This window comes from Palaemon carinicauda, chromosome 6 (genome assembly GCF_036898095.1).
Source record: "Palaemon carinicauda isolate YSFRI2023 chromosome 6, ASM3689809v2, whole genome shotgun sequence".
Classification (NCBI taxonomy): Eukaryota; Metazoa; Arthropoda; class Malacostraca; order Decapoda; family Palaemonidae; genus Palaemon; species Palaemon carinicauda.
Window position 1 is genome coordinate 5,431,974 of NC_090730.1, and position 25,946 is coordinate 5,457,919.

The 25,946-nt window shown below is 41.1% G+C and overlaps 1 protein-coding gene across 6 annotated transcripts in view; it reads right to left on the reverse strand.

Annotated features, from left to right (window-relative positions):
* LOC137642399 (src substrate protein p85-like) overlaps positions 1-25,946 on the reverse strand; it is an 86,248-nt gene that overhangs the window by 9,598 nt on the left and 50,704 nt on the right. For 5 of the 6 annotated variants that reach the window (XM_068374925.1, XM_068374928.1, XM_068374926.1 and 2 more), the window contains one exon: positions 13,519-13,620. The exons of the other annotated variant lie outside the window; for it this stretch is intronic. In XM_068374925.1, the coding sequence (XP_068231026.1) occupies positions 13,519-13,620 (102 nt within the window). The remainder of the gene's footprint in view (positions 1-13,518; positions 13,621-25,946) is intronic. 6 annotated transcript variants of the gene reach the window in all.

Sequence of the window (25,946 nt, forward strand, 5' to 3'; positions counted from 1 at the left end):
AACACAGGCACTCTCTTGATTGTACCAGAATCAACTGACTGAAAAGTGAAAAAGAAAACTGTCAGTTGATATAAAATCTAGTATTCTACAGATACACATATATTTACATAATAAAAGGCTTTTAAAGTTAATCAAATTGTTTCACTTTTTTCATTTAATTTTCATTTCAAAGACCCAAAATTTACTAAATATTACAGCACCACAATGTACGGTACTGTATATACACATTCAACAAAAATACTTCTTGTTCAATCGGCTGATTTCGTTACTTCCACAAAGCTAGAAAATTCATTTAAGAATTTCTATTGCATTTTTTTTTTTAATTTGCATTTGTAATTTCTTTATGTGCAAACAGCTGCAAAGCAAAACATTATTCAATTTAAATTTCATCATTTAAAGTTTCACAGTTTATAGCCAGATTTTCATATTCACAGAAATTGCAGGTGGGAGGATACCTATTAGTCTTGAGTTCCCTTAACAGATCCAACTGGCAAAGCCACTTCAAGATGAAGACAGGTGTCCCCTGTCTTTCATTCCATAAAAAATGGGAGATTTCTATGGTTCTTTCAACCTTAATAATTTACAATTGTCATTAACAAACTATTCTTCTTATTTCTCCTCTTGGAAATCACTACGGTTAGTCTGTCCGTAGGAATATTCTCATCCAAGTATACATATATATCCTACTGAATTATCTTTAATTAATAGGGTTCAAAAAGGGCATTCCCAGTGAGGTTTATTATTAACACCTCTTCCAACAAAAGGGCCTTTGTATAGAGGGACCTATCAGTCAAGGACTGAAAGTTACTGTTAGGACAATTCTAACCTTTCAGGTATGATTATTCTTCCTCTTGTTTTGTTAAAGTTTTTATAGTTTATATAGGAGATATTTATTGTTGTTACTCTTCTTGGAATATTTTATTTTCCTTTTTTCCTTTCCTCACTGAGCTATTTTCCCTGTTGGAGCCCCTGGGCTTATAGCATACTGCTTTTCCAACTAGGGTTGTAGCTTAGTAAGTAATAATAATAATAATAATAATACTGCTGATATTTGTCCTGTACTATACTTGGCTATTTTCTCTATTGGGGTCATTGGGCTGGTTGAATTTTGGTTTTTCAGCTTTGGGGTGGGATGACCTTTAATAATGACCATAATCAACCCTCAGTGTCATTGGATGTATTGAGTCATGGCATTGGACGAAGTTTGTCATGTAATTCCAGTTTTTATCTTTTGTTACTGTATTTAGGCACATGGAAATTTAAAATAAAAATATGTTTTACATACCAATGGAAAGGAAATTTCTTCAGCTTTATGTCATTTAAAGTTATAAATTTCTAACTGATAGCTTTCTCACAAAGACACGTTAAGTAAAATGTTCCAAAAAAGGGTCTGCTTCTTGAGTGAATGTTTTTGCTGAGGGAGTGGGATTAAAAGGGGTGAATAGTATAGTAGTGAAAATAATAATAATGTTATAATCAGTCTCTTCAGACCTACTTCAACTGGCACTGGATGGCCTGAGTGATTTAGGAAGGTCTGAATGCTATTTCCAAAAAAAATTTAAAAGGCTTCCTTTGGTGACAAGACTGAAATCTCTGAAGTGTAGCTTACCAATCTCCGATTTTACTCCTGATCATCGGCATAAGATGCCTACTGCACTTCAATTACTTGACAACCAAATGATCATGAGGAGTATACACAGTTCCACTAACATAAAATGCAGTTGAAGGCAGCCTTCTATTAAAAAAAAAAAAAAAAAAAAAAAAAAAAAAAAAAAAAAAAAAAAAAAAAAAAAAAAACTCACAGTTGCTATTAACTCATATTACTCTCAAGTCCAATACTGTAATGAGATGAAACTGTGGTCTGCACTTCTGGTAAATTTGAACTATCAATTATCTAAACTCTTCACTCTTTATACATCTCTCAATATAATCTACTTTTGTTATACAAAATACTGGTCTGAATTACCACTAATAATTGCAAAAAAAAAAAAAAAAAAAAAAAAAAAAAAAAAAAAAAAAAAGAAAGAAAAAAAAAAAAAATTTTGAGTGAAAACTTCTGAGCAAGCTAAAACATTATCGTTTATGTTACTAACAACCGAGAAAAATCTCAGTAAGCTCTTACATATCTTATATAAACAATATGGACAATGTTTCCTCTTTATTGACTGCACATACAGGATAAAAACACCTTCCTTACTGTATACAGTAGACCACTTTTTCAATGACCATTAGGGATATTCAAAATCATAAAAAAATACATTTAACTACACATCAACAACACCCATTTTGAAGGGGGTTAACACTTTTAGAACACAAAAATAGGTATTTAGAGTATGAATCCTATTCATCAAATTATAAAACAAAATTTTTCATATAAACCCTTTACTTATGTTTGTCAGAAGTCCCAAACCTTTTAGTATATGTTAATGATGAAAAAAAAAAGTGTGGCAGTAGTATTGTATGCTTACAAGCTTGATCAGCCTGGATTTATGAATTTGGGCTATATAACAGAGGTGGGGTATAGGAAGCCATTAAAAAACTTGACAGCTGGACTATGAAGTAAAGTTGGAAGGGGTTGTATTGCTAGAAGGGAGAACAGATGTAAGGTTGAGGTATATAAAGCAAATGTAGATTGAGCAGATCTTGTAATAATGTAGTCATAGATTTTCTTTAGTTTTGTAAAAGTTTAATTTTATATGTATTTGTCTGTTCCCATAATTTTGTCTTCATTTGCAGAAATTGGCAACTGTGACTTCTCTTCCATTACCCTGTTGTTGTTTTTTTGAGGCACCAGACCTAACGGTGTATGTCTTGGTAGTTAGAAAGCTAATGACAGTGAGAAAGGAAACTTATCAAAACTTAAGGGTAAAGAATAAGAAGGAAAAGAGAAATGATGAAAGAGAGAGTGAGATAGAAAACTTGTCAAAGATTAGGGGTAAAGAATATGATGGGTCTAATCACAGTGTTTGTGAGGTTAATATGCCTATTTCACTTACTGAAAGTAACATGTTTGGATGTCAAAATCCAACTGGAAGTTTCACATCTTTATGTCAACCAAGACAGTAGAGAATTAGTGCAACATGTACGCATTTATGATTTCCTTTTAAACAGTCGCAAACTCTGTGTGTTTCGGTAGTGTAAGTAAATTAGTGGAAAACACAGATGACCAATTGAATATGGTCCTGCCTGTACTCGTACAGATATTACTTGGTGCTTGGATATACTCAAGGCATGAAAGAATTGTTGAACAACTCTTCTTTTATGAAAAGGAGGTTTGAATATTAAATGTGAATGAAAGGAAAAAGGTTGGAGCTGTTGAGATGAACTGCTTATGAAGTACATGGAGTAAGAATAATAAATAATTATATACATGAAGATTTGCAGAAGATATGATAAAAAGATTTGAGTAGGATACAGTTTGGTAATGTCAAATGAATTGATGATAATAAGTTAATGAAAATTTCATAACTCGAGAGGTATTGGAAACCAGGGAATGAGAAGGCCTAAGAAGGATTGGATAGGTTGGAAGGTATATTGGAAAGAGCAGGAATACACCCAAGTTGGAGGGGATTGTTATATTGTATACATCTCCAAAAAGGAACTGTGGAACCTTACTCAAAATACACAAACGTCTTACCGTCACCTGAATCATACAATAATGTAAGTCTTTTCCTCTAAATCATACAGTATTGCAAGTCCTTTCTATTTAATCCTACAGTAATGAGAGTTCTTCCCTTTAAATTATACAGTAATGAAAGTCCTTTCCTCTCCATCATGCACATTAAATCCTCTCCTATCAATCATACAGTAACACCAGTCACTTCCTCTCAATCATAGTATAATCAAAGTCCTTTCCTAAAAATCACACAGCAACGGTAGTCCTTTCAATTCAATCATACGGTATTGTGTGTCCTTTCCTTTCATTAATACAATAATGGGAGTCCTTTCCTCTAATTGGATACAGTAATGCTAGTCCTTTCCTCTCAGTCATATTGTTGAGTAATGCAAGTCCTTTCCTGTAAATCATACAGTAATACAAGTCCTTTCCTCATTAATACAGTGATGTGAAGGACCTTCCTTTAAATTATACAGTACAGTAATGTTGAGTTCCTCCTCTCAGTCCCACTATCTCCAACAACTGACCAATCAAGCAAAGAATAGGCACACAAAACTATCGGCCAACTGCCATTTTTTTTTCTCAATCTGATAAGGACTAAAAGCATCTGGAACTCTGCTGTCTAAATGAAAAATGATAATTACAAGGAATAGGTAGGTCTGAAAAAAAAGAAGGTTCTCCTCCAATAAGTAGATGTTAATTCTTTGCTTAAAGAATAAAGTCAATAGATCTATAAAATGGTAATAAAAATATTCTATGTTTTATAAATACAAACTTCTCACTTTGGCATATGCCTGAATGCCTTGTTAGACTAAAGAAATAGATTGCCGAAAAAGCAAGTGAAGAGATGATTTTATATAAATCAGACTTTATCGGGTCATTTGTAGAATCAAACTGCAGACTATTAATGCTAACTATTTGGAGGGGATGGGAAAATTACTCTCTTGACCATGAAATATGAGGCTTGTACCAATATCTCAAAACTCATGGAAAACTTGCCAGTTCTTACATGAAATACTAATACCCTGAAACTTATTCAGGTAAAAAGAAAATTGAAAAAAATTCCTGAGATCTTCAGGTGTTTTTCTTTGACTGATGTAATATTACTAGTTGTAAGATCACCATGTTTTTTTCATCGTCTTTACCCTTTATGGGATTAGATGTCACAGTCCTTCTAGAGGATAAAAGAGGACAGAGAAGTCATTTCATGTCTGATGCAACGTTGATGGTGATTATTAATACACTTGACCAGCAAAAATGTTATTTTCATTAGTAAAATAAATTTTTGAATATACTTACCCGATAATCATGTAGCTGTCAACTCCGTTGCCCGACAGAATTCTACGGAAGGGATACGCCAGCGATCGCTATACAAGAGGGGGGTGTACTCACAAGCGCCACCTGTGGCCAGGTACTGCAGTACTTCTTGTTGACACCACCTCAATTTTTCCTCGGTCCACTGGTTCTATGGGGACGAAGGGTGGGTCAATTAAATCATGATTATCGGGTAAGTATATTCAAAAATTTATTTTACTAATGAAAATAACATTTTTCAATATTAATCTTACCCGATAATCATGTAGCTGATTCACACCCAGGGAGGTGGGTGAAAACCAGTGTACATGTATATCAAGAAGCTAAGTATCCCGTATTTCATATTATCAGTTATTCAAAATAACAATGAAATTATAAGTACCTGGTAAGGAAGTCGACTTGAGCCATTACTCTGCCTTTAATAAGTTCGTCTTCCTTACTGAGCGCAGCGTTCCTCTTAGGAGGCTGAACAACTCTAAGGTGCTGAAGTATCAAGGGCTGCAACCCATACTAAAGGACCTCATCACAACCTTTAACCTAGGCGCTTCTCAAGAAAGAATTGACCACCCGCCAAATCAACCAGGATGTGGAAGGCTTCTTAGCCGACCGTACAACCCATAAAAAGTATTCAAGAGAAAGGTTAAAAGGTTATGGGATTATGGGAATGTAGTGGCTGAGCCCTCGCCTACTACTGCATTCGTTGCTACGAATGGTCCCAGGGTGTAGCAGTACTCGTAAAGAGACTGGACATCTTTGAGATAGAATGATGCGAACACTGACTTGCTTCTCCAATAGGTTGCATCCATAACACTCTGCAGAGAACGGTTCTGTTTGAAGGCCACTGAAGTAGCCACAGCTTCCACTTCATGTGTCCTTACCTTCAGCAAAGCAAGGTCTTCTTCCTTCAGATGAGAATGTGCTTCCCTAATCAGAAGCCTGAATAGTAAGAAACTGAGTTCTTAGACCTTGGAAAAGAAGGTTTCTTGATAGCACACCATAAGGCTTCTGATTGTCCTCGTAAAGGTTAAGACCTTTTTAGATAGTACCTAAGAGCTCTAACTGGGCAAAGTACTCTCTCCAGTTCATTCCCCACCAAGTTGGACAGGCTTGGGATCTCGAACGACTTAGGCCAAGGACGTGAAGGAAGCTCGTTTAGCAAAAACCGAGCTGCAAGGAACATGTAGCCGTTTCAGATGTGAAAACAATGATCCTGCTGAAGGCGTGGATCTCACTTACTCTTTTAGCTGTTGTCAAGCACACGAGGAAAAGAGTTTTTAATGTGAGGTCCTAAAAAGAGGCTGATTGGAGAGGTTCAAATCTTGATGACATAAGGAACCTTAGGACCACGTCTAGATTCCAGCTTGGAGTGGACAATCGACGTTCCTTTGAGGTCTCAAAAGACCTAGGGAGGTCCTGTAGATCTTTGTTGGTGGAAAGATCCAAGCCTCTGTGGCGGAAAACCGCTGCCAACATACTTCTGTAACCCTTGAGAGTAGGAGCTGAAAGGGATCTTACTTTCCTTAGATGTAACAGGAAGTCAGCAATCTGGGTTACAGTGGTACTGGTTGAGGAAACTGCATTGGTCTTGTACCAGCTACGGAAGACTTCCCCTTGAGACTGATAGATTCTGAGAGTGGATGTTCTCCTTGCTCTGGCAATCGCTCTGGCTGCCTCCTTCGAAAAGCCCCTAGCTCTTGAGAGTCTTTCGAAAGTCTGAAGGCAGTCAGACGAAGAGCGTGGAGGTTTGGGTGTACCTTCTTTACGTGAGGTTGACGTAGAAGGTTCACTCCTAGAGGAAGAGTCCTGGGAATGTCGACCAGCCATTGCAGTACCTCTATGAACCATTCTCTCGCGGGCCAGAGCGGAGCCAACCAACGTCAGCCGTGTCCCTTTGCGAGAGGAGAACTTCTGAAGTACCCTGTTGACAATCTTGAACGGCGGGAATGCATACAGGTCGAGATGGGACCAATCCAGCAGAAAAGCATCCACGTGAACTGCTGCTGGGTCTGGAATCGGAGAACAATACAACAGGAGTCTCTAGGTTATCGAGGTAGCGAACAGATCTATGGTTAGCTGACCCCACAGGGCCCAAAGTCTGCTGCAAACATTCTTGTGAAGGGTCCACTCTGTGGGGATGACCTGACCCTTCCGTCTGAGGTGATCTGCCATGACATTCATACCGCCCTGAATGAACCTCGTTACCAGCGTGAGCTTTCGATCTTTTGACCAGATGAGGAGGTCCCTTGCGATCTAGAACAACTTCCACGAAAGAGTCCCTCCCTGCTTGAAGATGTAAGCCAGGGCTGTGATGTTGTCAGCGTCCACCTCCACCACCTTGTTAAGCTGGAGGGACTTGAAGTTTATCAAGGCCAGAAGAACCGCCAACAACTCCTTGCAATTGATGTGAAGTGTCCTTTGCTCCTGATTCCATGTTCCCGAGCATTCCTGTCCGTCCAAAGTCGCACCCCAGCCCGTGTCTGATGCGTCCGAGAGGAGACGGCGGTCGGGTTTCTGAACAGCCAAAGGTAGACTTCCTTGAGAAGAAAGCTGTTCTTACACCACGCGAGAGAAGACCTCCTCTCTTCGGAAACAGGAACTGAGACCGTCTCTAGCGTCATGTCCTTTATCCAGTGAGCAGCTAGATGATACTGAAGGGGGGGGGACGTGGAGTCTCCCTAACACGATGAACAGGGCCAGCGATGAAAGTGTCCCTGTTAACACTCATCCACTACCTGACTGAGCATCGGTTCCTTCTCAGCATGCTCTGGATGCATTCTAGGGCTTGGAAGATCCTTGGGGCCGACGGAAAAGCCCGAAAAGCTCGACTCTGAAGATCCATACCCAGGTAGACAATGGTCTGGGATGGGACGAGCTGAGACTCCTCAAAATTGACCAGGAGGCCCAGTTCCTTGGTCAGATCCATAGTCCATCTGAGAATCTCCAGACAGCGACGACTTGTGGGAGCTCTTAAAAGCCAGTCGTCTGACGGAGCCGGACACAAGATCATGGTACTGCTGCACAGTCTGTGAACTGTCAACCATGGGGAAGCGAGGAAGTACAGTGACAACCCGAAGCTGTCTAGACTGTCTGGGTCGTACAGACAACTCCTTATCGGGTTGCTGAGGTTGCCGCACTGCGTCACAACAAGTCACTTCTGCTGGTTGTTGAACGTCTTCCCAGTGACACACTGACTCCGTAAACAAAAAATCCTCTAACAAGGACTAAGCTTGGACTGCATGTCATGCAACACAGCTCAAGGTCTATGGGAGCAGGTGTGGTAACAGACGGGGTTAGCGACTGAAGTGGAACCATTACCTTCCCTGGAAGCATGTTATGCTTAAATAAAAGTCCATAGGGGGCTACGCAGCTAAAGGCTCCTCTCCAAATGACAGAGTCCTCAAGGGAATATCAGAAGGAGGGAGAAAAGCACTTTCTCATCTACAGGGACCATATCCGAGAAAAGCTAAGTTCTCTCAGTGAGGGTTTCACTGGTGCAAAAGCAGCAGACTAGAAGGCAACGTTATGAAACTGCTTGACCGTCTAGTGAGTTGGCAACAACCAAAGATGTGTGCGGTAAGGTATGCAGAGCATGCTGTATGCAGAGCATGCTGTATGCAGAGCATGCTGTATGTAGAGCATGCTGTAAGGTAAGCAGAGCATGTTGCATGGCGTGTAACATTTCTCAGAAATTCCATGACCAGTGCTAGATTGAGTAATATCGCATTACTGTCTATTGAAAGTGCACGTGCCGAGGGAATTGATTAGACTGTTTAGTTGATGAATTTGATAGCCGGCTAATCGTAGAATTAAGCTGCACTAAATATACGTACTATAATCTACTTCACCTCAGGAAAGGGAAACTCGCCCTGTTGGCAACACTGCATTACTTCATGCATGCTTGTATGGGGTTTTAATATCAACATAATATTTACATTACATTCATAACTCATGATTCATTTTTGTTTTGAAGATATTTTTGCCATATTTTGCGATTTTGTTAAAAATATATTGCAAGGAATACATATATATTTTTTTATTTAAGTAATACGAATAACCTCCATTATCATAATGTTTGTGTAGGCATACATGTATATGATTACAAATGCAAGTTATGAAAGTAATGAGGTGTTATTATTGCCATTTGTTATTTCAAAGTTGAATGGGAAGAGGCTGAAGTTGAGGAGAAAGTGGCAGATGCATGCGTTGAGGTGGCTGACTCATAGCATGAGGTTCCTGCCTCAAGAGTTGCGCTTGCCTCAAGGGTTGAGGTGGCTGCGCAGAGAGAGGCTCTTGACTCACGAGTTGAGGTTCTTGAGGTGTGAGCTGCGAGAGTTGAGGTAGCGGCTGCGCAGAACGCAGTTCCTGTCTCACGAGTTGAGGTTCCTGAGGAGCTAGCCTCAAGAGTGAGGCTCTCGCCTTGAGGAAAGTTGAGGTAGCAGCTGCGAGAGCTGAGGTGGCTGCCTCAAGGATGGTAGAGGTTGTCGTACCTCAAGAGGTTGTTGCCTCGAAGATGGTCTAACTGCAAGAAAATCTTGCCTCAAGGCATAAGACTCCTGCTCCCATTGTTGAGGTTGCCTTAAGGAAGGTTGAGGTTGCTGCACAACGCTGGTAACTGGCAACTCCGAACGCGGTAAGGTAGCTTGAGGAACCTCAACTTCGTACGCCTGGCAGACTGGACTGCGGTGAGGCGGAGCGTTCGCAGGAGAAGGTGTAACCTTCTCAGTCTGAAACTCACGCATTAAGACCGCAAGCTGCGACTGCATGGACTGCAGCAAAGTCATCTTGGAATCAACAGACGATAAGGTCTGTTGAGGCAAAGCCTTAACAGAAGATGAGGTCTGTTGAGGCATCGCCTTACCTCTCTTAGGAGGTGTGCAGTCACCTGATGACTGCGGAGAGTCAGAGCTAACCCAATGACTGCATCCGGGTTGTTGAACTCTAGAGGTCTGGACTTTACGTTTAAGAGGTCTTGAGACCTGAGTCCAGCGTTTTCTCCCCGAAATTTCTTCTGCAGACGAGCAAAATAAGGGCTCAATCGTCTGCGGGTGGGAGTGACGGTCTCTGTAAGACACGCCCGCAACCACCGAGGATACTTCTGTGCGCCGATCAAGGCCTGCCGAACCCTTTTGCCCTTCGACATTGCTTCTCCCCTGGGCTTGGGAGCTTGCAAGAGGTCCCGGACTGGGAGGACGACTGGCACGCACAGAAGTACCCTCACGCACAACACTGACACACTTTGCGCTAATCACTTATCACTTTTGATTTTCTGTTTGCACTTATTTCACTGAACTCGAAACTTTAAGTGGTTTGTACCTGAAACACGCAATTCTATCCTTCCTTAAAAGTTAGTAATTGCGAAAACAGAATTACAATGTAACAGAAAAATCTAATGAAAGATAAATAATTCAGTGGCTGGAAAGAGACTAAACACTAGATCAAATAAACAACGTTTAAAATCTCTCACCGCATAAAGCTTGAGAACAAGAATAAAACTCTAGAAACGTTTACCTTCTTCCCCTAAAGAGACTAGGGAGAAGAGCAAAAACGATAACAACGTTACTCGCTTGAACGAAACGTTTATCCAGCTCTCTCTCCCTCCGTCTCTATCTCTCTCTCTCTCTCTCTCTCTTGACTTAGAACCTGAGAGAAGAGCCCAATCATATATCGTTAAAACATATTATTGTTAAAGGAAAAAAAAAAACTGAAATATTTCCCAAATAAAAAGTTCCTTTATTAGAATTAAAACCATTAAGCTAAGAAAGAATGAACAAAACGCTAGAAACGGTTACTCTTACTGCAACGTGACACCGTGAAAATTCTCTCTCTATCGTAACGATAGAGCGCAAGTTGAACGTTCTGAACGTCAACAACTGCAGAGACAATACAAAACGTTAGTTCAACTTTGAAAACAGTACGAGACTATCAAAGAAATTCTTTCAAAAACATTAAAAGAGCATAATATGTTAACAGGTAAAACCGAAATGACGGGCTCAATGTTAATTAACTTCGATACCAAGAAAAGACCGCCTACTATTAGGAAAGGTCGAATATAAACAAATATAAAAATTAATTTTAATAAGTTTATAATAAAAGGAAGTTAAACGAAGAGGCCTATAAAAGGCGGAGATATAAAAAAAAAAAAAAAAATCTATAACTTTTGTTAAGCAAAATTAAGAAAGAGAGTCTATACTCTCTTAGACACCAACACTTCCGCTAAGGGAAGGGTCGGCCATTTAAAAGTGAAAGAGAGTTCATACTCTCTTCGTCACCATAATTAATCAAATTAATTCCAAAAGCTAGCTAAGCTAATGATAAAACTTCCTGAATAGCGAAAGCTAAACTCTAGAGCAAATACATCACCAAATCGTGAGCAAAAAACTCCAAAATTATAAGCGTATCCATGAACGTCTTGCCGGAAGCACGACAGAGGAAAAATTGAGGTGGTGTCAACAAGAAGTACTGCAGTACCTGGCCACAGGTGGCGCTTGTGAGTACACCCCCCTCTTGTATAGCGATCGCTGGCGTATCCCTTCCGTAGAATTCTGTCGGGCAACGGAGTTGACAGCTACATGATTATCGGGTAAGATTAATATTGAAAAATAGTGTTTTGTACTGAATGAATTCTCAATTGGCAGATAATCATCATTATTTCTTATGATCATATAAGACTAACAAGCTAAAAAATACCCTACACTTTGCAAAGATGGACCTTTCAAGGCAGAAACCAATAAGAACTTTTAAGGTTTACTCATACTGCACATTTAGAATATCCAAAGCTAAAATTCAAGCTTAAAAACCTCAGTACCAACACTACGCACACAACAAACCTGTGGTTGTGTACGAAAAGACCTACCTGAGGTGTTAACTGGACAAGATTTGCTCAAAATTTAAGAGTAGAAAAAGTACAAAATAATACCCAAAACTCCTTAATTTATGACAAATAATAGAAAAGGGAGAATTATCAGCAAATACAAAATGGACCAACACATGAAGCCCCGAGTAACTTCACTTTGTCTTATAGGTAATAAAGTTGCACTAAATACTTTTTTCAAGCAAAAGCCTATTCAAAAAGAAAATGGGGCCATGGTAGGAAATTAATAAATTTACAATATCTAAGTTATACAGACAGCCTAAAAACTATTTAAAGATGTAAACTCAAAAGCTGGGCTGGATGAAGGTTATGAAATTTAGGCTTTGGTTGAGCTGTGTTGACATCATTACAGACATGGAAACTTTAAGAAAAGCAGCTGGTGCCTATCAGTAAGTATAGGCATATACATGAACAATTGCTCTTCTCATGGCTGAAGGCAAAAGATGTGTCTGGAGTTGTATTAAAACAATTAACGTGTACACGCTAAGCAAAACTGTACACCAAAATTTTAATCTGCTAAAACTTGATACACCAACACGACAGTATTGGCCAGAACACGATAATGTTATACAGAGCTAAAGGCAAGATATGTATAACAATACAACACTCAAGCAAAATAATGACTGAAAAAAAATGAGAACTTATACAAGTCCACTTGTAAAATATACAAACCTGTCAAGGCTCAAGAGTGTTTGGGCACGTTCCCTACCGTCTAATCTAAGCTTTTATAATTTAGAGCAGCTGATTAGTAAATAGTATAAACGTTTGGAAATACCATTTAAGCAATTGAAAAAGATAGAGGTTTGTAATTTGCATGAACATGGACATTAAAACTTAATTATTAACCTAGGAATAAACTATTAGCTTATAGTTAATTCTACTTACTAGTTACTAACTACTGTACCATAATCACTTACAATCTGATACACGCATTTTTTTTTTTACTTTCTTTTCAAATGTTCCCTACAAATAGCCATACCTTAAAACAGTATTACAATTTTATAAATTTGATTTTGGAACATAAATGATCAAAGAAGTGGCTCTTTAATTTTTTTATATGAATGTGAACACAAATCCCAACAGTCTTATAATAAAAGAAAATCATAATGCAATGAAATAAACAAGCAGCACTGCTGACATACTAGGAGCATTAGCTAATATCTATGCCCAGAAGGTCCTGGTGTTGGCAAGCAGCCTTCTTTACAAGCATGGCAAGTGATTAGTCATTTTACATGAATCAAGGATGGTCTTAGCACGTATTACTTACTCAAAACCTTTTCAACTTTAGTTTTGTTACTGCATAAGCAAAGTTAAGAAGTATATTGGCTTATTTAATTTTTATTAGCACAGTATGTTATATCGAGCCCTCTCAAAAGTTTGAGTCCTTACCAACACCAGATCATTAATTTTCATAAGTTTGGATAATTAAATGGAACTGTCAAAATCAAGGTTCCTCATGCCTTTCCACATGAAAAACGTGATGTTCAGATTATCATTATTATTATTTATTATAACTATTACTCACCAAGCTACAACCCTAGTTGGAAAAGCAGGATGCTATAAGCCCAGGGGCTCCAACAGGGAAAATAGCCCAGTGAGGAATGGAAATAAGGAAAAATGAAATAGTTTAAAAACAGTAACAACATTGAAATAAATATTTCCTATATAAATGTTACGAGAATGAAGGAAAAAATGATTATTGATGTAAATAAGTCACCTGCGTGTTGCCCATGAGAAGCTGTTCTTGCCTGCGAACTTCGGCTTCCAAGCGCGCCTTCTCTGCCCTGGCCTCCTCTTCAGCTGCTGCCTGCTCAGCCTCCTAATGCATATACATAATATCCAAGCAGCCTCAGCAGGTGCAGCAACATAATTTTCACTCAAGCTTAGCCACAATCACATTCTCTCACAAACATTTGCTATCAGTAAAATCCTAAAAGTTAAAACTTCTAATTTATGAAGCATAATCAAGCAAGCTACTGCTATGATTATAAACCAGACATATTTGGAAGGGACAAAACTAATCTTTTAATAGATTACTACTTTACCATCAACACAAGCAAAGCCATTTCTGAACGCTTAATTGTCCAGCCTATGGGTATGCATACTTTTAATATTGTGATTCTGTTGCTTTCTTTAATAAAGATTGGAAAAGAGAAGAAATTTCTCAGGGCAATCTTTTAAAGTTGAAAATCAAAGTGTAATATTTATTTACTATGGTTTACTTCAACATAAAGAGATAAATTTCAAACTCTTCAATATTACTGGAACATTTAAAAGTCATTTATAGGATATTAAGCAAGCTGCCAGTTTGTCACTGGATCCAATTTTCTTCCCAAAGGTCAAATAACTCATAATTTCTTTAAATGAAATGGTCAGGATCTCCATTTAATCTGTTGACTACAATTCGTCCAGTTTTCATAACTAAGAGTAATGAACAATTCAACACAAAACCACTAATATCAATTTATGGTGAAAGAAAGTTTAATAGTATGCATGTATATAAATATAAACTGAATAGAAATTATAAAATTTTAAAAGTAATTTTTATTTTTCCTAGTTATTCAAAACTGAGTCCTTTAAAATAGGGAAATCTCTACAGCGGAGCTGGAACGTCTGTCAGAATCGTTAACGAGGTGGTTAACAACAGGTGGAGAGTGCAGATGAGTAGCTTCACCCACTCACCAGTCAAAGACTCCTCACATTTGACTTTTCGTCTCTTAAAATAGGGAGCCTCCCATACTGGTGGGTAGGAAGTCCCACTAGAACTAAACTGGTTGGTTCTTTTTCGTCCCTGGAAATGCCAGTCTCATTAATCCCGTACAGAAGTGAAGGAAATAACTTCAGCAACCTCGTATCAGCCCATCATAAGGATGAGTAGGTTGATAGTGCCTAGTCACTAACTGGAACCAGAGTACTATACCCTTATACTTCACAGAAGTAGAGGGTCCTACAGGCTGATCCGAAGATTTACTCTCTTCCCACCGTTCTAACTAGAGGACACCTGCAACATAATTGGGGAATGATGCCAGACCAAGTTGGTAGTTATCAGGGAGGATCTCCAGCACTGGTCAAGGCAGGCTGCTCTGGGGATTTACTCATTTTCCGCGAAAATGAGTATTCTGACTATATAACAGCACATGCAATGTAATCAGGAACTGATGGTGGACCAAGGCAGTAGTTATGAAGGAGGATCTCTCGCACTGATCAAGGTAGAGACAGAAATGCCTCATACTCTTTCCTCTGATTGAGGTGGAGAGGAAGCGTTGACCATGCAGTAGTTATGAAGGAGGATCTCTCGCACTGATCAAGGTAGAGACAGAAATGCCTCATACTCTTTCCTCTGATTGAGGTGGAGAGGAAGCGTTGACCATGTGCCTGAGGCTTCTTTACCCATGGCCATCATTTGTGTACATAGACAACATCGAAAGGGGCCATATCCTCAACACAGGATACCGCAGTACTGTAACCTCAAAAGAAAGAGCAGCAGATTTTCGTACAAGTAGGAAATGTGAAGGCTAGTATCCTAGCTCTTTCAACAAGTGGCCAACGGGTGTGAAGGGCAAGCTGGAGCTGTGCCCCTCTGTCTCATCTGAACCCGGGTTGTAGACGCCTCCGGTCGTGACGAGGCCACAGTCCTGACCGCTGCATTGGCAATGGGAGGTCATGGGACCACCCAGATGTCATCCAACTCCACCGCTCCCCTGAAGAGGAGGTGATGTCGTCAAGAGCCCTATTCTTATGACTACGACTGGCCCTAGATTTCTTCAACTTCTTATTCTTGGCAAAAAGTCAGAATCAGAAATGGAAGGAGGAGAAAGAGGAAGAAGAATTGGAAGAAGAAAGGAAACAAATCAGTTCTTTCGCTTGTATATCAACTTTCTCGTCAGGTTCTGCAAGCAAGGTAGTTGAGGTACAAGCGTCCAATGGCGACAAAGTTCCTCCAAGAGGAAAAACCACCAAAACTGGTTCACCGTCTAAGAAGGAAAGGCGAAGGAAAGTGCCCACTCTCTTGTCCACCACATGACCAACGGAGGATGGGTATCAGGGCCATGCACCTCTGTCCTACCTGGCTAGCCAGGGAAACCCAGGTAATGGCCCTGGGGGGTGGTGGTAGGGGGCTGTAGTCTCAGCGGGTCATGCACTAGCCTGAGAGGCGTGGATCAGCTCGGGGGCATGCATCGGCTAGGGGGTTTGCGGGGTTGTGTGTGTGCATCAGCCTGGGGAGGGGCATGCACTGACTGGCGCAGGAGACAAGGTTTTACATTGGCCTGGAGATTAGTGGATCGACCAGAGGCATCGTGGACAGGCCAACGGGGTAGTGAAATAGATGGGCAGGAGGGTGTTGTGCATCATCCCAGAAGACCATGCATCAACCACCCATGGAACCTGGTGCGTTCACCTCTCCTGAAAAAGAAGGCGTCTCAGCAAGAGCTCTATTATTAAGAATACGGCTCGACTTCTTGGACTACTCCTCCTCCTTCACAGAAGAAGCTTCAGAATCGGAAGAGGTAGGGAAACAAATTACTTCTTTTGCTTACCAACTTCTCCTTAGATTCTGCAAGCAGAGAATTCCAGGTCTAAGCGACCCTCGATAGTTACCCTCTTCTCATCATTAAATATAGCATTGTCCACTGTCCAGATAGGAAAGGTGAAGGAGAGAGCCAAAGCTCTTCCAACAGAGGCCATCAGAAGGTGGACACGGGCACCTTTGTCCAACCTAGCTCTGAGTGGCAAGGGAAACCCAGGTCATGTCCCACCTAACACTGAGTGGCAGAGTTTGTGGCACTGGGGCACAGTCCCTACCCCAAGCATCGGCCCAAGGGGGCTGTGTCACAGGGCCATGGCACCATGCCAGGAACCACCTGAGGGTCGTCCACCAACCACTGAAGGAAAGGCATTGTTGTCAAGAGCTATTTTGCAACTATAACTGGCCTCAACACGGGAAACAGCAGTACCCTGTTTACAGAAGTGATCACTGTCCACAGTCCAGTTAGGAAAGGTAAAGGAGATAGCCTGAGCTCTTCCGCAACAGAATGATAGAAGATGGACAAGGGCCAGCATGGGGCCGTGCACCTCTGCCCCACCCTGCTACTGGGTGACAAGGGAGATAAGCCCAGCCATGTACAATGCACTGGGCTGAAAACCACGTAAGTGTCATCACACCCCATCTTTGCCTGAAAGAGAGGTAGATGTCAAGAGTACTATCTTGCGACTATGACTGGCTTTCCTAGACTACTAATACTTCTCTTTCTTTTTCTTCTTCTTCATTGGTATCACCACTACGGTCACTAAGGGAAAGTAGTATTACTACTCGCTCCTTCGAAAAGACATTTAGGGTCTAACTCCAAGACCTAAGAAAGGTTTGGCCTTCTTTAGGTCATTCATCATTGGTGGTCTGCAAGAGAGCTTAGAGCATATAGAGTATAACAATCATCTCACACTCTACAAAACCCAAAAACCCCCAGTTAAGAGTTCTCCCTGCTCACGAAGCATACTCCTCCGGCCTAAGAAAAGGTTGTATACACATAAGCTCCGGCGAATGGTGTACTCGATGAGGAGAGCAAAGTAATAAACAATCTCTCATGGAATTGATGGGCTTACCAGAATATACCGAAGACTTTTCAGCCTTCCCACTCCTCAACGAAATAAAAATTATCGCCAGTTTAGCCATAATCTGATGCAGTTTCAACACATATTCTTGCTTTATGCCACCATTAATACAAAGCTGCATTATCAACCATTAAAGCTAATAAGAAAAAAAAAATAAATCAATAATAAATAAATAAAACTAAACAGCCTTGGACATGATATAAAAGTACTTGTTGCGGCCGAAGACAAAATATACAGTAAGTCTTTGACAAGTGGATGGGCGAGACTACTCGCCTGCACTCACCACCTGTTGTTAACTACTTCGTTAACGATTTCAACAGCCATTCCAGCTCTTCTATAGACATTTCCGTATTTCAAAGGACAAAAGGTTTTTATACGAGTAGGAACAAATTACTACTGTAATTACAAATTCAATATATTTTCCTGATAACATCCACATTATATTTCCCTGAGTACTTGAAGTAATTTTAAAGTGCCAATATAAAATCATCTCATTATGTTTATGCTATGGTTTAAAAAAAAGTGTACTGTTAGCCAAGAAATGAATCATTAAAAGGTAAACGTAGTGTTTCATCGCCTTCTTTGATAAGTATTTGGTTAACTATGCAGTATCAGTATCCACCAGGCCCAATCTTTGCATCTTTTATTCTATAAATAGACATAAATAAAAATTCTGGAGTATCTAAAATGTTGAAACTGTTAAGCTACCTAATTCTTACAAAGGAAAAATTCTTCATGATGAGCCAACACACTTTTTCATCAGACTTGTCGTCTCATCTCCACAACAAGGTTTTTCTTCACCAGTCTAGATACCGTATTCTAAAGCAGATCAGGGCATTCCAAATCACAGTTTTCTTCCTGTCTTGTAGATATTCTCTAATCTCAAGGACTTTTGTATCTATTGGAACTTGTTTTTACTTTATTATTGCTCCTGATTGTCTAGAACCTACATCTTTATTACAGCAAGTTGAGTTGACCCCTCTATCGGCACACTTCCATAACATCTTGGTGTCTTTAGAACCTGCTATTGTGTGGTGTTATACATTAGGAAACAAAGACCCAATATACCAAGCAAGTCTAAAAACCTGTGCCTCTGTATTAGTTAGCAATATGAAGCTGGGCCATCGACAGCAGTCTCATTCATTTCTTGGCTAACGAACACTGAACTGGACCATATAAGATAAAAAATGTTGTTTGTAATTTTCACAAGTGTATCTATTTCTCTAATTGGAAGTAGCAATTAGGAACAATGCATTTGAATGCAATAATCTGTTGTTCCAACAACATTAACAATAATAAAAATCCTAAGGCTATAATTATTTGCAACCATCCTTTTCTTTAAACATGAATGTACTAAGATATTTCTGGATAAATTATTCCCTGTTCAGAAATTCTGCTTCAATAAGCAATTTATCAATAAAATACATAAAAAAAAATTCAAGTTTGTGAATACATACACAGAGACTAATAAAGTATCAAGAAAAACATGTTACCCTAAAGTGAGATAAAAAAACTTGGCATACATGTTATAAGAAAGATAATAGTATTAAAAAAGCTTTAGCTTTCACATTGATGAATATTGATATCGTTTTCAAACCACTTACTTCTCAGTTGTCAATAAATAGTAAGTCTTTAACTCAAGACAATTCCTACCCAAGTGACTTCTGAATTTCCTGTTACCTACTATGCAACTTCAATATATATCTTGCCCTTGGAAAAATTATATCTAGTTATGATAGCAATACAAAATAGAAAAAATTTTACTTAAAAGAAATGTAGCTCAAAATAAACCATTATATGAGACCACATGCTAACAAAATATAACATACGATCACATAAGATTAATCATATCCTGAAGTATGATAACACGAGCTCAAAATGTCCCTTGGATGAGTTTGAGAAAAAAAATATATATAATGCGTAATTACATGAGCAAAATGGGATGCCTAAATCATCCTCAAAATGAAAAACATTTCTATTCTGTACAAACTGGTTATCTTACTTATGCCTTGAAGCCAAAAAACTAGAAGAGCAAAATACTGAATTCCAAGGGAAAGTACAAATGGGAACGATGTTGCCTATGTTCCTGATCAGCCTCAGATATCGAGGAGTGCTATTCCCTTCATTCCAAATGTGATTAGCAATCTACTAACAGATAAAGTGAGCCCAAGGGATAAATATTTATGAATAACAAATAAAGGGATTGGGAGGAGGTGAGCTCCCCACTGCAAAATCGTACTGGGGGTTACTTTCTCTCAATCCTTCGGGGGCAAAATGTAAGCGTAAAACACAATAATTAAATAGTCTCTATTTGTATGTTACAGTAAGTGGAATAATCATAGTAGCTCGATATACCAAGGATATGACGAAATTAGAGCACTGGGTATCCATTTTGTTCTAGTCAACAAACAAAATAATAAAAATTGAAGGATGGTAAGTTCTTTGAGAATTTAAGTTACATTTTAAGCAACCTATATGTAACAAATTTAGCACTTAGCTATTTTGCCGATTTTGAGGCTTTAAAGCATAAGTAAAACAGGGTTCGTTTACTGTATGGATTAAATTATTCTGTGAGATTGTAATGTATAAGAAAGTAGTTCTATTCACCACCTATCTTTCAATAGGCAGATATTCACAATGTTAAACTCCTTTCACTTTGAAATAGCAGTGTTGACTCCCGAGAAGAGACTGTACTAACACGGTATGATTTCTTCCTTACTATGCCAGAAGAACGGAAATGTGCGCAGGGTTTTAATAAAAAATGTTATTTTTATTATTAAAATAAATTTTTTAATATACTTACCCGGTGATTATATAAGCTGCAGCTCTGCTGCCCGACAAAAAAACTCTACGTTCAAAATACGCCAGCGATCGCTATGCAGGTAGGGGGTGTACATCAACAGCGCCATCTGTCGAGCAGGTACTCAGTACTCAATGTAAACACAGAACCAATTTTCTCCTTGGTCCACTGGGTCTCTATTGGGGAGGAAGGGAGGGTCCTTTAATATATAATCACCGGGTAAGTACATTAAAAAATTTATTTTATTAATAAAAATATCATTTTTCAATATTAAACTTAGCCGGTGATTATATAAGCTGATTCACACCCAGGGGGGTGGGTAGAGACCAGCATTACTTGTTTACATTATTATGAGCTAAGTATTTTGTATTTCATTTTAGCAGTTATTCAAAATAACAAACATAAAATAAATATGTACCTGGTAAGGAAGTCGACTTGAACAATTACTCTGCCTTTTTAAGTACGTCTTCCTTATGGAGCCTCGCGATCCTCTTAGGATGCTGAGCGACCCCTAGGATCTGAAGTATCAAGGGTTGCAACCCATACAACAGGACCTCATCAAAACCTCTAATCTAGGCGCTTCTCAAGAAATGACTTTGACCACCCGCCAAATCAAGTAGGATGCGAAAGGCTTCTTAGCCTTCCGGACAACCCAAAAACAATAATAAAACATTTCAAGAAAAAGATTAAAAAGGTTATGGAATTAGGGAATTGTAGTGGTTGAGCCCTCACCCACTACTGCACTCGTTGCTACGAATGGTCCCAGAGTGTAGCAGTTCTCGTAAAGAGACTGGACATTCTTAAGATAAAAAGACGCGAACACTGACTTGCTTTTCCAATAGGTTGCGTCGATTATACTTTGCAGAGATCTATTTTGTTTAAAGGCCACGGAAGTTGCGACAGCTCTACTTCGTGTGTCCTTACCTTCAGCAAAGCTTGGTCTTCCTCATTCAGATGGGAATGAGCTTCTCGTATTAACAGTCTGATAAAATAGGATAAAGCATTCTTTGACATAGGCAAAGATGGTTTCTTAACTGAACACCATAAAGCTTCAGACGGGCCTCGTAAAGGTTTAGTTCGTTTTAAATAGAACTTAAGAGCTCTTACAGGACATAAGACTCTTTCTAGTTCATTTCCAACCATACGATAAGTTTGGAATATCGAATGATATTGGCCAAGGCCAAGAAGGCAGCTCGTTTTTGGCTAAAAAACCAAGTTGTAGAACATGTAGCCGTTTCGGATGAGAATCCGATGTTCTTGCTGAAGGTATGAATCTCACTGACTCTTTTAGCTGTGGCTAAGCATACCAGGAAAAGAGTCTTTAAGGTGAGATCTTTCAGGGAGGCTGATTGTAGCGTTTCGAACCTGTCTGACATAAGGAATCTTAGTACCACGTCTAAATTCCAACCAGGTGTAACCAAACGACGCTCCTTCGTGGTCTCAAAAGACTTAAGGAGGTCCTGTAGATCTTTATGTTGGAAAGATCTAAGCCTCTGTGACGGAAGACTGATGCCAACATGCTTCTGTAACCCTTGATAGTGGGAGCTGAAAGAGATCATTCTTTCCTCAGATATAAGAGGAAGTCAGCTATTTGAGTTACAGGGGTACTGGTCGAGGATACGGATACTGACTTGCACCAGTTTCGGAAGATTTCCCACTTCGATTGGTAGACTCTAAGGGTGGATGTTCTCCTTGCTCTAGCAATCGCTCTGGCTGCCTCCTTCGAAAAGTGTCTAGCTCTCGAGAGTCTTTCGATAGTCTGAAGGCAGTCAGACGAAGAGCGTGGAGGCCTTGGTGTACCTTCTTTACGCGTGGCTGACGTAGAAGGTCCACCCTTAGGGGAAGTGTTCTGGGAACGTCTACTAGCCATCGAAGTACCTCGATGAACCATTCTCTCGCGGGCCAGAGGGAAGCAACTAGCGTCAACCTTGTCCCTTCGTGAGAGGAAAACTTCTGCAGTACCTTGTTGACAATCTTGAACGGAGGGAATGCATATAGATCTAGATGTGACCAATCTAGTAGAAAGGCATCTATATGAACTGCTGCTGGGTCCGGGATTGGTGAGCAAAATATTGGGAGCCTCTTGGTCATCGAGGTTGCGAAGAGATCTATGGTTGGCTGGCCCCAGGTGGCCCAAAGTCTCTTGCATACATCCTTGTGGAGGGTCCATTCTGTTGGAATTATTTGTCCCTTCCGACTGAGACAATCTGCCATGACATTCAAGTTGCCTTGGATGAACCTCGTTACTAGTGATATGTCTAGACCTTTTGACAAGGTGAGGAGGTCCCTTGCGATCTCGTACAACGTCAGAGAGTAGGTCCCTCCTTGCTTGGAGATGTACGCCAAAGCCGTGGTGTTGTCCGAGTTCACCTCCACCACTTTGCCTTGAAGGAGAGACCTGAAGCTTTTCCAGGTCAGACGTACTGCCAGAAGCTCCTTGCAGTTGAAATGCATTGTCCTTTGACTCGAGTTCCATAATCCCGAGCATTCCCGACCGTCTAATGTCGCACCCCAGCCTACGTCCGATGCGTCCGAGAAGAGAACGTGGTTGGGAGTCTGAACAGTTAGGGGAAGACCCTCTCTAAGGTTGATATAGTCCTTTCACCAAGTCAGACAAGACTTTATCTTTCCGGAAACCGGGATCGAGACCGCTTCTAGCGTCTTGTCCTTTTTCCAGTGAAAAGCTAGATGGTATAGAAGAGGACGGAGGTGTAGTCTTCCTAGTGACACAAATTGATCCACGGATGACAGTGTCCCTACCAGACTCATCCACAGCCTGACTGAGCAGCGTTCCTTCTTCAGCATCTTCTGGATGGATAGCAGGGCTGGGGGCTGATCGTCTTGTTCAGCAACGTCCTCATCAGAGGGTTCCTCATCCGAAACTGATGAGGAAACTGCAATGGAGTGGGCAACGTCTGGCTTGCTGAATCCGGTCGCACTGGTGGATGCGTGACGGAGCCGGACGCAATATCATGGAACTGCTGCACAGTCTGTGAACTGTCAACAACCATGGGTGCGCGAGGAAGTACAGCGTCAACCCGAAACTGTCTAGACCGTCTGGGTTGTGCAGTCAACACCCTACCGGGTTGCTGAGGTTGACGCACTGCGTCACAACAAGTCACCTCTGCTGGTTGTTGAACGTCCTGAACGTCAACAACCACCTCCGAGCGTCGCTTAACGTCCACGTGCGACTGGCAACCCACACTGGGTCGCATCGGTGGAGGTACCACCTCAACTGGCAGACGCGAGTAGGTTACCTCAGCGTCAACAGGGCGCACAACCGACCGGTTGGAAGGTTGTTGGCCAGAAGGAGGAACCACCTCAACTGGCAGACGCGAGTAGGTTACCTCAGCGTCAACAGGGCGCACAACCGACCGGTTGGAAGGTTGTTGGCCAGAAGGAGGAACCACCTCAACTGGCAGACGCGAGTAGGTTACCTCAGCGTCAACAGGGCGCACAACCGACCGGTTGGAAGGTTGTTGGCCAGAAGGAGGAACCACCTCAACTGGCAGACGCGAGTAGGTTACCTCAGCGTCAACAGGGCGCACAACCGACCGGTTGGAAGGTTGTTGGCCAGAAGGTTCTTCTCCGCATTTAAGTCCTGTATCAAGGACGCAAGCTTGGACTGCATGGCTTGCAGCAAAGCCCATTTAGGGTCTACGGGAGCAGGTGTGGCAACAGACGGGGTTAGCGACTGAGGCGGAACCGTTTACCATCCCTGAAAGCCTTGTTATGTGTGACATAATAGTACAGCAAAACTTCAAAGGCTTGACAAAAGCTGAGAAGTTGACCTGAAAACAACTTGGAGCGTCTCCTGGCTAGGCGCCAGGGCGAGTCTACCAGAATTGAGAAGTCTATCTGGGCAGAGGCATGAACTCCCAAGCCGAGAACTTCTCTCGTGTCATATCAGACTCTCGCTCTATAAGCCAGTTTAAAAGAAGGGAAATCAAAGGCTGAATCCCTAAAAAACTCCTCCTGGTGCAAAAACCAGTCGCCTAGCCAACGTAACGCTCTCTAGGAGAGTGAGAGAGCACTAGCTTAAAAACAACGGCTTCGAAGTAGCTAGGCCTAGTGTAAGTTCTGACGTTTAGGCGAACGAGGAGCAGCAGTTACAAGATCCGGACGAAGATCCTTAAAAAATCATCATGATTTAATTAAAGTCCATAGGAGGCTAAGCAGCTTAAGGCTCCTCTCCATCTGACAGAGTCCTCAAGGGAATATCAGTAGGAGGGAGAACAGCAACTTCCTCATCCACAGGAACCTTGTCCGATAAAAGCTAGGTTACCTCAGTGAGTCTCTCACTGGTGCATAAGTAGCAGACCAGAAGGCAACGTCATGTAACTGCTTGACAGTCTGTGAACTGTCAACAACTGAACTGTCAACCACAACAGGTGTGTGAGGACGTACAGTGTCCACTCGAGACTGCTTTGACTGTCTAGACTGAGCAGTCAAAACAACTCTAGAATGCGGAAGTTGACGCACCGCGTCAAAACAAAACAACTTAGACTGTTGTTGTACCTCGCGAACGTCAACGGAAGATTCCGTGCGTCGCTGAACGTCAACATGCGGCTGGCAGGGTACACTGGAACGCATGGGTGGCGGGACTCTCTTGGAGTGCGGGAGAAGGTCGCCTCAGCGTCCACAGGACGCACAACCGTGGTTGGTTGTAGGCTAGAGGTTGGTGCAGCGTCAACCTTCTCCGCACGAAAGTCCTGCATCAATGACGTTAACTGAGACTGCATGGTCTGCAGCAAAGACCACTAGGGTCTACAGGAGCAGGTGCGGCAACAGACGGTGTGACTGCCTGATGCGGTACCGCTTTGCCTCTCTTAGGAGGTGAGCAGTCGTCGGAAGACTGCAGCGAGTCCGAACTGACCCAGTGGCTACAACTGGGCCGTTGGACTTGCGCGGAAAGGACCGACTTGCGCTTAATAAGCCGCGAGACCTTGGTCCATGGTTTCTTACGAGAAACCTCTTCCGCAGACGAGGAATAAATGGGCTCTCTCGTCTTTGTGTGGGTGGGGCGATCTTGGGTAGATACGCCCGAAACCACGGAGGGAAACGTATGTTCGTTGATCAAGGCCTCTCGAACCCATAAGTCGTTCGACATTACTTCTCCCCTGGGCTTGGGAGCTTGCAAGAGGTCCCGGAATAGGTGAACGACAGACACGAACAGACGAACCCTCGGAGGCAACACTGTAACACTTTGCGCATATCACTTTATCGATTTTCTGTTTTGCACTTTTCACTGAAATCGAAACTTTTACTGATTTCTACCTGAAACACGCAATTCTACCCTTCATTAAAAGATAGTAAATGCGAAATCAGTCGTATAATGCAAGCTCATTAATACCAGCAAAAAACAGAAAACATATTTTAAGATAAAAAAATCAGTGGCTGGGAAAGAGACTAAACACTAGTTCATATAACTACGTTTTCAATCTCTCACCGCACATAGCCTGGGGACGAGAATAAAAAACTAAAAACGTTTTATCCTTCCTCCCCGTACAGCGACTAGGGACGAGAGCAACTCGAGAAAAACGTTACCCGCTTGAACGGAACGTTTTCTCTCCTCTCTCTCCCTCCGTCTCTATCTCTCTCTCTCTTTCTCTCTTGATTTCGCACCTAAGAGAAGAGCCCAATTATATATCGTCAAAAAAAACATGTTATTCGACTAAAGGAAAAAACTGAAAGGTTTTCCAAATAAAAAGTTCCTTTAATTTAGAATTTAAAAC